The sequence below is a fragment of the Balaenoptera ricei genome, chromosome 5, assembly GCF_028023285.1.
Source record: "Balaenoptera ricei isolate mBalRic1 chromosome 5, mBalRic1.hap2, whole genome shotgun sequence".
In the NCBI taxonomy this organism is placed as follows: Eukaryota; Metazoa; Chordata; class Mammalia; order Artiodactyla; family Balaenopteridae; genus Balaenoptera; species Balaenoptera ricei.
In genome coordinates, this window is record NC_082643.1 from 106,179,018 (window position 1) to 106,194,287 (window position 15,270).

At 38.8% G+C, this 15,270-nt stretch overlaps 1 protein-coding gene across 2 annotated transcripts in view; it reads left to right on the plus strand.

Moving 5' to 3' along the window:
* STK32B (serine/threonine kinase 32B) overlaps positions 1–15,270 on the plus strand; it is a 339,814-nt gene that overhangs the window by 91,031 nt on the left and 233,513 nt on the right. For both annotated transcript variants that reach the window (XM_059923343.1, XM_059923344.1), the window contains exon 2: positions 352–407. In XM_059923343.1, the coding sequence (XP_059779326.1) occupies positions 352–407 (56 nt within the window). The remainder of the gene's footprint in view (positions 1–351; positions 408–15,270) is intronic.

Below are 15,270 nucleotides of genomic sequence, written 5' to 3' on the forward strand. Positions count from 1 at the left end.
GATTAACAGGTACAAGAATTTGATAATCCAAAATATCCAAGTTTTTCTCTGTCCTCCCTTCCCTCTGGCCCCAAAAATGTCTCTCCTCCTATATACCATATAGGTGTATATGGTTGTGGGTGTCTAGGTATATGGTGAGGTGTTAACTGCCAAATATATGTGCTGGGAGGGGAAATGGAATATGCCGAGAAGTATCCATTCAGTGGTGGAGTGCTGCCATGACAAACATGATTTAGTAAACCAGGAGCCATTTGAAATAAATGGGTAGGTGTGCAGGTAAGGACGTTGAAGAACCAAAACAAGGTATGACAAATCTGACTTATTCCTGTTTTTCTCTTTTTTCTTTTACAGTCAACTTTGACCATTTTCAGATCCTACGGGCCATTGGTAAAGGGAGTTTTGGGAAGGTAAGAATGATGGATTTTAACAAATTTCATCAATAAAATAGGAAAGTTCCGACCACTGGGCTTATGCCTATGTGCATGTTTGTGTGTTTGTTTTTGTGTTGATTGCTGGGCATTGGGAATTTCCTGTTTGACAGAAAGATTTGAATTTGCTAAATTTGAAATGTGAAAGGAAGTCTGAATAGTTTCCTTTGGATATGCTGTAATTTCATTCTGAAAATTAAATTACAGCAGTCCTGCTTTAGGTGAATTACCATGGTAATTATTTCAAGATTGCTAATGCTATTTCTTCCTTGAGGATCTAAATAAGGAAAGTGGAAAAAACCCCGCAAATTTATGTGGTGGCCAGCAGTAGCTCTTTCCTGCAATGGAGGCACTTTAAACAATTATTGTGGAAAGGAGATTTAACATGAGATCTGCCTGCTTAAATTTTTAAGTGTACAATATATGTATTGTTGGCTGTACATAGAACACTGTATAGCGGATCTCTAGAGCTTACTCATGTTGCTTGGCTGAAGCTTTATGCCCATTAGTTAGTAATTCCCTGTGTCTCCATCCCCTCAAGCCCTGGCAACCACCTTTCCAGTCTTTGGTTCTATGAATTTGAATATTTTAGATACCTCCTGTACATGGAATCATGCAGTATTTGTCTTTCTGTGACTGGCTTATTTCACTTGGCATAACGTCCTCAAGATTTACACATGTTGAACAAAAGTGGCGAGAATGGGCATTCTTGTCTTGTTCCTGAACTAAAGGGAAAAACTTTCAGCTTTACACTGTTGAGTATGATGCTAGCTGTGGGCTTGTCATATATGGCCTTTTATTATGTTGAGGTTTCTTCTATACTCATTTTGTTGAGAGTTTTTATCATAAGTGGATGTTGAATTTTGTCAAAAGCTTTTTCTGCATCTATTGAGATGATCATGTGATTTTTATCCTTCATTTTGTCTATTTGGTATATCATGTTGAATGATTTGTGGATGTTGAATTGTCCTTGCAGCCATGGAATAAATGTCACTTTGAATACTGTGGATGATCCTTTTAATGTATTGTTGAATTCAGTTTGCCAATATTTTGTTGAGGATTTTTGCTTCTATGTTCATCAGGTACATTGGCCTGTAATTTCCTTTTTTTGTGGTGTCCTTGTTTGGTTTTGGTATCAGGGTAATGCTGACCTTGTAAAATTAGTTTGGAAGTGTTCCCTCCTCCACAGGAAGAGTTTGAGAAGTATAGGTATTAAACATTTGGGTGTTTGGTAGAATTCACCAGTGAAGCTGTCTGACCCTGGATTTTGTTTGTTGAGAATTTTTAATCTCCTTACTAGTAATTATGTTTATTCATAATTTTCTCTTTCTTCATTATTCAGTCTTGGAAGATTGCATGTTTCTAGGAATTTATACATTTCTTCTAGGTTGTCCAATTTGTTGGCATATAATGGTTCATAGTAGTGTCTTACGATCCTTTGTATTTCTTTGGTATTAGTTGTAATTTTATTGCTTTCATTTCTGATTTTATGTATTTGAGCCCTCTCTCTTTTTTTCATAGTGAGTCTAGCTAAAGACTTGTCAATTTTGTTTATCTTTTCAAGGAATCAGCTCTTAGTTTCATTGATCTTTTCTATTGTCTTTTTAGTCTCTATTTCATTAATTTCTATTCTGACTTTTATTGTTTCCTTCCTTCTGGTACCTTTGGGCTTCATTTATTCTTCTTTTCCTAGTTACTTTAGCTTTTTCGTTAGGTTGTTTATTTGAGGTTTTTCTTGTTTCTTGAGGTAAGCCTCTATCACTATAAACTTCCCTTTTTGAGCTGCTTTTGCTGCATTCCACAGATTTTGGTATGTTGTATTTCCATTTTCATTTGTCTCAAGGTATTTTTTAAAATTTCTCCTTTGATTTCTTCTTTGATCCATTGGTTGTTCAGTGGCATGTTGTTTGTCTCCACGTATTTGTGTTTTTCCAGTTTTCTTCTTGTAAATGATTTCTAGTTTCGTACCATTGTGGTCAGAAAAGATACTTGACATGATTTTGATCTTATATTTATTGAGACTACTTTTGTAGCCTAACATATGATCTATCTTGGACGATGTTACATGTCCACTTGAGAAGAACGTGTATTCTGCTGCTTTTGGATGGAATGTTCAATATGTATGTATTAAGTCCATCTTGTTTAAAGTGTGCTTTAAGGCTGATGTTTCCATGTTGATTTTCTGTCTGGATAGTCTTTCCATTGTTATAAGTGTTATAAGTCCCCTATCATTATTGTATTGCTGTCAATTTCTCCTTTTAGGTCTGTTAATATTTACTTTATATATTTAGGTGCTCTTATGTTGGGTGCCTAAATATTTACAAATGTTATGTCTTCTTGCTGGAGATGACTTTATCATTATGTAATGCTCATCTTTGCCTTTTATTAGTCTTTGTTTTAAAGTCTATTTTGTCTAATATAAGTATATCTACCCAAGCTCTCTTTTGGTTTCTATTTGCATGATACATTTTTTTCCATCCTTTCACTTTCAGTTTGTGTGTGTCCTTACATCTGAAATGAGTCTGTGGTGGGCAGCATATATATGGGTCTTGGTGTTTATCCGTTCAGCCATTCTATGTGTTTTGTTTGGAGAATTTAGTCCATTTACATTTATAGTAAGTATTGATAACTATGTACTTATTGCCATTTTGATAATTGTTTTCTGGCCGTTTTGTAGTTCCTCTATGTTTCTTTCTTCTTCTCTTGCATTCTTCCCTTTTGGTTTGATGACATTCTACAGGGTTATGCTTAGATTCCTTTATCACTATCTTTTGTGTATCTACTATAGGCTATTGCTTTATGGTTACCATGAGGCTCACATGTAACAGCTTATATATATATATATACACAGACACATAAATATATATGTAAGTGTATATATAAAATCATCTATTTAAAACTGATAGTAAGTTAAGTTTGAATGCATTCTAGAACTCTGCATTTTGAACCCCCTTCAGATTTTAAGTTTAATTTTTGTTTATTTATTTTTATTTATGGCTGTGTTGGGTCTTCGTTTCTATGCGAGGGCTTTCTCTAGTTGTGGCAAGTGGGGGCCACTCTTCATCGCGGTGCACGGGCCTCTCATTATCGCGGCCTCTCTTGTTGCGGAGAACAGGCTCCAGGCGCGCAGGCTCAGTAATTGTGGCTCACGGGCCTATTTGCTCCGCGGCATGTGGGATCTTCCCAGACCAGGGCTCGAACCCGTGTCCCCTGCATTGGCAGGCAGATTCTCAACCACTGCGCCACCAGGGAAGCCCCCCCTTCAGATTTTATGTTTTTGATTTCACATTTTACATTTTTTAAATTTCATGTATCATTTAACTAAATTATTAGTTACTTTTATTACTTTTATTTTTTAAACTTCATAATAGCTTTGTAAGTGATCAATCCACTACTTTTACTATATATTTACCTTTACCAGTGAGATTTTTACTAATTAGTGCCCTTTCTTTTTAGCTTAAAGAAGTCCCTTTAACATTTATTGTAGGTCTGGGTTAGTGGTGATGAACTCCTTTAGCTTTTGTTTGTCTGGAAAGCTCTTTATCTCTCCTTCAATTCTAGATAATAACCTTGCTGAGTCAATTATTCTTGGTTGGAAGTTTTTTCCTTTCAGCACTTTGAAAGTGCCGGCCTTCAAAGTTTCTGCTAAAAAAATCTGCTGATAGTATTATGGGGGTTCCCTTGTTTGTAACAAGTTTTTCTCTTGCTGCCTTTATGATTTAGCTTCAGCTTTTGACATTTTAACTGTAATGTGTCTCGGTGTGGGTCTATTTGAGTTCATTTTGTTTGGAACTCTCTGGGCTTCCTGAATCTGGATGTCTGTTTCCTTTTCCAGATTAGGGAAGTTTTCAGCCATTATTCCCTTAAATAAGTTGTCTGCCTATTTCTCTCTCTTCTCCCTCTGGACCCATATAATGCAAATGTCATTCTGCTTGATGTTGTCTCATAGGTCCCTTAAGCTATCTCCACTTTTTGAATTTTTTTTTCTTTTTGCTGCTCTATTTGAATGAGTTCCAGTGACCTCTCTTCCAGATCACTGATTCTTTCTCTGCTTCTTGCAGTCTGCTATTGAACCCCTCTAGTGTATTTTTCAGTTCAGTTATTGTATATTTCATCTTTGTGACTTTTATTTGGTACTTACTTATATTTTCTATCTCTGTTTAAGTTCTCTCTGTGTTCATCCAGTCTTCTCCCAAGTTCAGTGAGCATCTTTATGACTAACATTTTGAACTCTGTTTCAGCTAAGTTACTTATCTCCATTTCATTAAGGTTTTTTTTTTTAACCTGTGGTTTTATCTTTTCCTTTTGTTTGGAACAAATTCCTTTCTCTCCTCATTTTGCTTGACTCTCTGTGTGTTTCCATGTATTAGGCAAAACAGCCATCTTTCCCAGTCTTGAAGTAGTGGCCTTGTGAAGGAGATGAACCTTCTTGTTTAAACTTGCCCTAGCTCTTGGTTATATTTTGAACCATTGTGATTGTCTTAGCACCCTGATTTATTCTGGGTAATTCCCAGTTGTTGAAGACTTGTGAGTGTTCCAGAGAGTGGGATCTCAGTTAGCCCTTAATTTCAGGCTGATTAGAAACTAGGCAGCAGCTTTCAAGGTATGCAAATATACACAGTACTGTGAAAATGCAATTGTAAACCTTGCTGGCCTCCGCACCAGGTGATCTACAGGTGTCCCATTAGTGAAGTTGCAAAAATCGGGGCTCCAGGTGAGTGTTTGATTTCATTTCTGGGAGGTACCAGTGAGCTGTAGTGAGGTCAAGGGAGAGCACAAAGGTGATATCCCCTAGACCTTCCATAGCCTCTAGACGTATGGAAAACTGGAAGCCTGTCCATCAGGCTGAAGCTTCAAGACAGGTAAATAGGGCTTTTTCACAGGAAGACTGGGGGTGCATCACAGTCAGCTGTCTGTGCAGTAACTGGAGTGTGGTAGCCTGCCAAGAATAGTCTCTCTGATTGTTTCAGACCCATGGGGTCCCAAAACACAATCCCCCCTGGACACCAGAGCCAGGTGCTCAAGAGGCATACACTGTATGGGCTGCATGTGCCAACTGGCTTTGGCAGGGCTGCAGAAGTGGCATGAGGATGAGGCATGTACACTGGGACTAACAAGGTGGAGAGCACAAAAATGGCACCTGCCAGCTTCTGTCTCCAGGAAGAGTCCCAACAGATTCCTGCCCCTCCAGCAGATGCTTTAAGATTAGTAAATAAATCTCCTTCACCTATGGTCTAGACCTTTTCATACTGTTGCTTTTGTGCTGGGTCCCAGGGCGAGTGAGTCTGCGTGTGAGCCCTTTAAGGGTGCGTTCCCTGTTCCCTACAGCCCTATGGTTCTTCTGGATGTAAATCCTGCTGGTTTTCAAAGCCAGGCATTTTGGGAGCTCTTCTTACCAGTGCAGGTCCCAAGGATTGGGATGCCAGATGAGAGCACAAACCCCTGGCTCCTCAGGGAGAAGTTTTGTATTTGTGAGACCCCTCCCAATTTCAGGTCACCAGGCTGGGCGTGGGGTTTTGGGCAAGATCGCATCTCTGCTTCTCCTTCCCATCTTGATGTGGCTCTTTTATCCTTTGCTGTGGAGGAGCTGTTCAGCTAGTTTTTGGATCCTTTTCATGGGGAATTTTTCCATAGGTAGCTGTAAATTTATTGTGCCCATGGAAGGAGGTGAGTTCAGGATCTTCCTACTTCGCCATCTTGAACCGCCTCCTTCCTCAATCTCTGTCTTTACTGATTTTAACAATCTAGTTGTTTTATCCATTTCTGAGATGGTTGTATACAATCTCCAACTCTGATTTTGGAGTTGCTTCTTCTTCCTTTAATTCTGTCAGTTTTGCTTCTTATACTTGGAAGGTCTGTTGTTAGGTGCATACAGTTTTATGGTTGTTATGGCCTCATGATGAATTGACCTTATTATCATTGTGAAATATACTTTTCTATCTCTGCTAATAATCTTTTTTGAAGCCTATTTTTTCTGAGATTAATATAGTCATTCCAACCTACATGGCATATATTTTTCCATTTTTTTTTCTTTCATTCTATCTGTGTTTTTATATCTGACATAAATCTCTTGAGGATAGCATATAGTTAGGTCTTGCTTCTCTTTAAATCCACCTGGCAATCTCTTTTAGTCCTTTATTTGTTCTTGTTCTCTTTCTCTTTTGTTCTTCTGTTTCTCTTTTCCTGTTTTGCTTTGGATTAATTGAATATTTAGAATCTCCATTTAATTTATCTACTGACTTTGTAGCTATACTTCCTTGTGTTATGTTTTAAAATTGTTGCTCTAGGGATTATAATACACATCTTCAATTTATTTCACAGTCTGCTTAGAGTTAATATTTTATACTTCACATAAAATATAAAAACCTGGCAACCGTATAGGTCTATTTACCACTCCTGTCAACCATTATACTATAGCTGTCATATGTATTACAGCTTCTTAAATCATAAGTCTCCAATACAATATTATAGTTTTTTGCTTTAAATGTATAGAAATAGATGCATATATAATATATGTGTAAAATATATACTTATTTTAAAATATGTGTAGCTTTTTGGCTTTTAAAAAATTAGGAGGAAAATAGTTCTTGATATTTACCCATACCTTTCGTGAAGGTCTGAATTTCCCTCTGGTATCCTTTCCATTCATCCTGAAGAATTTTCTTTAGTATTTTATGTGGTGCAAGTCTCCTGTCAATGCATTCTCTTAATTTTATTTTATCTGAAATGTATTTATTTCACCTTCTTTCTTAAAGAATATTTTTACTGGATACAGGTTATTGGGTTGACAGTTTTTTCTTCACTGCTTTAAAGATTTTGTACCATTGTCAGCTGACCTCCATGCTTTCTGATGAGACGTCATTAGACTTGAATCATTATTATCTGATAGTAATGTGTCACTTTCGTCTCTCTCCTTTCAAGATTTTCCTTTAATCTTTGACTTTCAGCAATTTGACGATGATGTGCCTAGGTGGAAATTCTGGATTAAAAGAAAATATTTTCTCTCTCTTTGCTTAGATTTCCTATATTTTCATTTATTTCTGTCATATTGCCGTTTATATCATGCAGCATATTCATAGTCATAAGAGCTGTTTTCATGTCCTTTATGCTAATTCCAACATATGGGTCATTTTAAGATTCACCTCCATTGAGGATGGGTTACATTTTCCTGGTTCTTTATATGTTGCATAGTTTTGGGTTGCATCCTGGATATTGCCAATGCTATGTTGTATAGACTTTGGATTGCATTGTATTTCTTTGAAAATATATTTTTAATGAGCAATTAACTTGGTTGGATTTACACTGCATACTCTGCCTCTTGAGCAGGCACACAAAGCGCAGTCTTTTCTTCTTCACTGTATTGCTTATAGTCTGCCCCTTATAGTCCTTAGGGGTCAGCCAGAGATTTGGGCAGAGTTTATGTGCCACGTTTGAGATTCCCCTTCTCTAGATTTTTCAGAGAGAGGAGTTGTGGCCCAGAGAATTTAGGAAGTTTGCCTCTAGTCTCTATGGATAGTAGCTGAACTTCAACAACAACAAAAGATTTTAAAATTCTGTTAAATCTTCACTTTCTGTTGTCCCTTATGTTGAGGATTTCATGGATGAAGGAAAATGGAAGCAACTTTTTAAATCCACAACACAATCGGCACCACATAGAAGCATATCACTTTTACCCTCATGTCAATGATGATTTTGGTTCTGAGCTCCTTGCACCCCTTCCTGTCATACTACCAAATCTGTTAGCATATGCCCTCATGAATCATTAATTGATTCTATCCTGTCACCATCCTTAAAAGTTTTGTTTTCCTTTTCTGCCTACATCTGTGCTGCTGTTTGCCTACTGGCTTGGCTCTCAGAACCTGTATTCCAGAGCATAAATGTATTAAAGCTATGGTTATAATGGATGTTCTGAAAAAAATGCAAGCTTTATAGAGGATCTAGTTTTAAGTCCCTCTTAGGCTGTAGCAATTTCTTGATGACACCCAAATTCATGTAAAATGTACACAAACATCCAGTATTCAGGATGAGGTTAGTTTACTTCAAGGCAATCGAACATAGCTTTGTTGTGGTCAAAATACCAAATAATCGCTGCCTTTCATGGTAAGTGTAGATGAGTCTGTATGACTATTATGAGACTCAAGGTGGAGCTGAGCTGGACTAAGATGAAGAAAACCACCCTCCTAATATTGAATGGATATTTTGGCTTCGCTATCTGCCTTTGGCAGGTTTGATATCTGACATTTATTAAGAGTTTTCAAGAAAGACATTTCATTGTTAAAGTATGACAGTAGCCTTGGTTATCAGGAATAAGCACATGTGAATTCACAGAAATCTCATTTTACTTTCATTCTGGAGGAAGTTGTGCTTCCCCAGTGTAGCACCAAAGTAAACAGCTGCAGGCAATCCACTGATTTTAGCAAGAATTCACTGAAAATTTTTATAACCCTTTTATGACTGAATTTTAGGACAGTTGAGGCACAGCAGATTAATTTCTACATATCTCAGTGGAAACACTTTACATTCGGGAAGCAGGCTGCCTCTGATATGTACTAGTTGTGGCTGCCTGGGAAAGTGAATTAGCCACCCTGAAGCTTAGTTTACTCATCTGTAAAAAGGAAAGGGAATGGAGAATCATAGTGGACTGTAGTAACTGTTGTTTTTGACTGTTCAGCATGCTTTTTGGTCCCCTTTCTTATCACAATAACATCTCTTTCCTTTGGAAAACACCTCCCCCACCCCATGTAGACTGTCAATTATTATGGTCCCTCACTCACCTTCTGAGATGGGCATGTGACCTGGCTGGGCCAACCACTTGGGCCATATTCAGCTAGACTGGTGCTTGGGTCCAAGGAGTGGCTGTGTGACCCAAGCCCAGCCATTCATAATCCTTCCACGGAATCAGAGGTGAAAGGCTTGTTCTCATCCTCTCATTAATGATGTACTGTAAGAAAACAGGTCTGCATGAGTTGGTGACCATTTTTCTCAGCAACTGGTGAAGGTGAAAGTCTCTCTGCAAAAGGAAAGAATGAGGCCCAAAGTGAAGACACAAACAGATGTAAGAGGCAGGTGGAGAGATGGACTATTGAGTAGGGTCAGGACTGGGGCGAGCAAGCAAGGCACCAGGAGTGAAAATTTAAGGAGGCATTGCTCCCAGGGTCCTCCAAATGCAGGTCGACATTGCTTCCTTACATTTTGACCCCTCACTTGCTGGACCCCAGTCCTGGCCCTGCTGGGCACTGTCTGAGCTTGGGTTCCTCCAGGAGCTGAAACTGAGACAAAGAATTGAGTGCAAGCAGTTTTTGGGAGGGAGGTGATCCCAGGAAACACCTGAAAGAGAGAGGGACTGAGACCCAGAAAGCAAGGCAGCCAAGGATGGGCATTTGGTGAAGCCACTCACCACTGAGGCCCTTGGACCCACCTCCATTCTGGAACTCAATGCCGAGGGTGCCTTGAAGGCAGCCGAAGGTCAGAGAAGCTGATGTTTTTATGCACAGTTCCCTGTTCATCATTGATGGAGGGCTGCTTTAAGCAGCATTACCTCTCCTGCACTTTTTGGCTTATCCCATCCAGGGCAGAAGAAGGTCCCCGGCAGAGAGTCACAGGTGTCCACAGTAAGCATCCTGAGGTGTGTGGAGGTGCAGGAGAGGGAACATGGCTAGGTACCATCAGTGCCTCTGCCTTTGTGCTCTTCCAGTCCTGTGAGCCTTATCCACTGTCCTTACCAGCTACAGGAGCTGGCATCCTGTTTTGATTATGCAAGATCATGTTGGGTTCCCAGTATTTGCAACTTGGAGTAGAGTCCTGACCAATCAGAAACTCACAGTCATTGTCCTAGGAACTGGACCCCTCTTACCATCCTTGTTGCCCTAAAAGCCCAGTGTGCTGGGCATTATTATCCCCATTTACATATGATGAGTCGGAAGCCTGGAGAGGACCCCACTGTCACACACAGCCTGTTTTGTTTCCACATGTTCCTCCCAAATACAGAAGTTAGGTTGAAACTAGCTTTAGTCACATGTGTATCAGCAGGAGACCATGGGGGTCAGGGGGATAGTGTCCATCAGTGTCCAAAAACACTGGACATTTGGTTTGGGAAGTAACATAACATAGAGGAAAGAGCATGGGCTTTCTAGATGGGGAGGCCTAGGCTCAGATTCTGGTCCTGCTGTTTCCAGCCATGTGAACTTGGACCAGTCATAAAGCTTCTGCAAACCTATGTTTCCTCTTCTGAAAAACAAGAATGCCCATTTCTGTCCTTATTATGTTCACATTTTCCTTAAAATCCTTGAACATACAGAACATATTAATAATAGCTCTTTTAAATTTTGTTTAAAATTGTTTAAATAATTTGATCACTAATGCTTATTTACTAATTTCATCACTGGTGCCATTTCTGGGTTTGTTTGTCTTTATTAATTTTCCTCCTGCTTATGGGTCATATTTTCCTGCTTCTTTGCATGTCTAGTAATTTTTTTTGGACACTGGACATTGCAATTTTACTTTATTTATATATTTTTATTGATTTACAATGGTTAGTTTCAGGTGTACAAAATAGTGATTTGATATTTTCATAGATTATACTACATTTAAAGTTATTGTAAAGTATTGGTTATATTCCCTGTGCCATACATTATATCCTTGTATCTTATTTATTTTATACCTAGTAGTTTGTTCCTCTTAATTCCCTTCCCCTCTCTTTCCCTTCCCCCCACCCCTCTTTCCTCTGGTAACCACTCAAATAGAATTTAGAGAGATGAGAACTACAATATATGAAATGAAGTATTCATTGGATGGGATTAACAGCAGATTAGGCAGTGCAGAAGAAAAGGTTAGCGAACTTGAAGATATAGCAATAGAAACTATACATGATGAAGCATAGAGGAAAAAAAAATTAACAGAGCCTCAGTGACTTACAGAACAACATGCAATAGTTTAATAACATATGTGTAATTGGAGTCCCAGAAGGAGGGATGGGCATATAAAATATATTTGCAGAAATAGTGGCTGAATTTTTTTTAATTGATGAAAATGATAAAATCAAATCCAAGAAGTTCAACCGACTGCAAGCAAGAGAAACACAAGGAAAACATCATCAATGATCATCATAATCAATTAATAAATAGTTTAAAGCCATTAAGAGAAAATCTTAAAATCAACCAGAGAACAAAAGGACACATTGTGTTAGGAAATGGAAACTATGTAAGCCCAAAGACAATGGAGCGATATCTCTCTAGTGATAAAAGAGAAGAACCATCAACCCAGAATTCTATATTGAACAAAAATACCTTTGTACAATGAAGGCAAATAAAGACTTAAAATAAAGAAGGCCCTGAGTGATCTTACTGTGAAAATAAGGGGCAGAGACCATGCAGCCTTCAACATCAGACCTGACATATGGTTGGCATTTTTAAAATGCCTTCCATGTCTTCTTGGCCCTGGGTGATGTGGTGGGTTCTGGAAAGTTTTAGGTAACCACCTGAAGGGGTGCGTCAGGGGAAGTACCTGTCTGTCTTAGCTTCCTCTTTCCATCTGTCACAGCACATCTTGCCAAGGGATGGTCTTCAGCTTGCTCAGCTGCCTCTGCCATCAGACTGTGAGATTCCTGAAAGCTTGGGATTGGTCATATTCACCTGCCCAGTCCCATCAGCACCTGGCTTAGTGCTCAGCAGGTGGTAAAGGCTCAATAAATGCTACCTAGAGAATGGATGAGGGGGAGAGAGAAAGAAGAGGGAAAGCCCTGGTCCACATAGCAGCCAGTGATGTGATAAAGCATGGATTGGCTCACATGCTTGCTGCTTTCAGAATGAATGCCAACCTCTTCTGCTGGCCCACAAGGCCCAGCAGTCTGACTTATGCCTAGTTTGCTGACACCTCTCTCTACCCACTCCATCTTCCTACTCATTCCACTCAGCCCTTCTTCTCATCTCTCGAACATGCTGAACTTATTTCTAACTCAGAACCTTTACACTTGCTGTGCCCTCAACCTTGATCACTTTCCCCCAGAACTCTGCAAGGATCACTCATACCATACAGAATTCTGCTCAAATGTCCCCTCAGTGGAGGCCCTCTCTGAATATCCACCCCACTTGACTCCACCCCAAGCATTTCATATCCACGTACCCTTTCTGGTCCCCTTTTCTTCAGTGCACCTGTCATTACCTGTAATTCCATTACATGCTTATTAATTTGTCCTCTTAGTTGTTGGTCTCGTGCACCAGAACATAAGCTCTGTGAGGGCAGCAATGTTCCCTCATTGTTCACAGTTGTATCTCCAGTACCTACTAAGCAAATATATATGTATAAAGTATAATACATATACACACATATGTATATTTACACATACATATATGCATAATGCACATACATATACACACTCACTAATCAGCATATAGATACATGTATACACACGTTAAGCAGTGTATATGTGTATATATATGTGAGCACACATATGAATATGCATATATACACACCTAGTAAGCTGTATACATAGACACATGCATATATATATAAACATATACACACATATCTATATGCATGTATATACACATACATATAGTATATATAAACACATGTATATGTATATGCATATAAGCAGTAAATATACATATATACATATATATATATACACCCACTAAACAGTTTATATATAGGCAGATATACATATACCCACCATATATTATATACATATACACACTCATATATGTGTACATATATATGTAAGCCCACAAAGCAGTATATATGTATATCTACACACATATAGATATGCATGTATATACATACAAATACATGCATATATACATATCCACTAAGCAGTGTATATATTTATATTCATATATAATATATACTTACATATACACGTGCATATGATACATATGACATATATGCTCTATATAATTAACTGAATGAATACATATTATGTAAATGAATGAAAAACTTGACAATTAACCAATCAACTGATAAGAGTTAGTTGACCGGTTTATACTGACTGCCTCTCGGTTAGGGTCCTGAGGAGAATTTCTCTATCTCCCCTGCTGCAAACTCTAATTTTTCACAAATGTCCCTTTAATTTCCACCTCTCTCCTGCCTCACTCTCCACCTCCCACAGGTTGCTCTTGACCCCTCGGTTGGTTGAGCCATTGGACATTTTGCTCCTGCACCAGCAGAGAGAGTCCAGGCTGGAGTGTTCTGCTCTGAGTCAACTTTGAAGTCAACAGGGCTTAATTATTTTCAAGGGAAGGAGGAAGATACCTTTAGCAGAACTTTCTGAGAAGTTTGCTTCAAAAGTGTGTTTCTTGGATTAGCAAATGGGCCCCGTGCTTAGAGAGTCATAGGGTTGAAGCAAAATAAACAGAGAGTTAATTAAAATTCATGGAATAGCCAGAGGCAGTCTGCACATAAAACAGCAAAAAGTGGCACAGATTTATATGATAATAGCTCTTTATGTCTCTCAAAGGAAGAGTCTGGATAAAATTGAGCAAGAGTTGCACAGATGATAATTCCAGACTCCACACTCTCATTATGCAATGATGATCATTTCCGCATGCAAGCATATTATTAGCTGTCTCATTCCACATTCCAGAGTTTCACATCTGCATGTGAATTCATAGTGTGAAAAAAAATTTTTGATTAATAGCGGACTAACCAATTTAGTGCCCAGACTGCAACAAATCCATTCTGGAATTAAGTCGAGATTCGATTTTATATATATGTTTATAAGTTTGAATGTTCAGAAACATTTGACTTAGTGTTTTTTTTCCTTTAAAAATGTAGTCTTTGGAAATCTTTTTCATCTTTTAAGATAAGGGTAGCATGGTGGAAAGCATAGCAGGACCTTGAGTCAGACGGTAAATGTTTATGCCCACTGTTCTGTCCCAGCATTAGTCTAGGTACTTGTGATGGTGTGGCAAACTAGATGGACAAGGTCCCTGATGCCATAGAGCGGACAGTTAGTAAGGGAGACAAATACACAAACAATACCCAACCACGATTTCAATAATGATAGTTGCTCTGCAGAAAATGCATAGTGCAGTGACCTGGGAGGGTAGGCCTGCTTTCCTTGGAGGAGAGGGCAACAGAGAAGGCTTTGCTGAGAAGGAGACATTTAAGCCAAGGCCTAACTGCTAAGAAGGAAACAGACCATGTGGAGATCCAGGGGGTAGAGCATCACATACAAAAGGGGCAGCAGATGCAAAGGTCCTGTGGCAGGGACAGACTTAGTAATGGGGCCATGGCAGCAAATGTGTGTAAGATGCCCAGCCAACATTGTGTCTGCCACAAGCAGGAGCTTGGAATATATGTTTGCTCTTTTCAGGACAATGCAAGAGTTAATCAGTTTATAGCAAAATGGTTAGAGAGCTTTGCCTCCAAGTCTGACAGAGCTGAGTTGGAATTCTGGTCAACCAGGTGACTCTGGGCAAGTTACCTAACTTCTCTGTGTTTCCAAAGTGAGCTGTTATTCTTATGTAAGAATCATTTTTAGAATTCTTAAACATGATTCTTTTACTAGAAGCTTTTATTGTTCATGCAGACATCTTTTATAAGCGGTGGAATCCATTTCTTTTTAATGAAATATTTATTCCTTTCATATTAATTAGTCCATGTTTGGCTTGAGGCATAGGTTGGAGGAATTTGCTGGCTCCCAGGGATCACTTTATTAAGAGCTGAATATCACAGGAAATGCAGGCTCATTTGCGAATGGCTTCCAAGCATAGGCCAGAGCAAATGATCCATTACTGACCAGTTTAACAGACGTCATTGCTCATTTGCATTTCCCATTTTCCAACAATGACGTCTCATTTCATATTCTGGATGAGCCTTCCCACGCCTTTTTACATCTATAAAG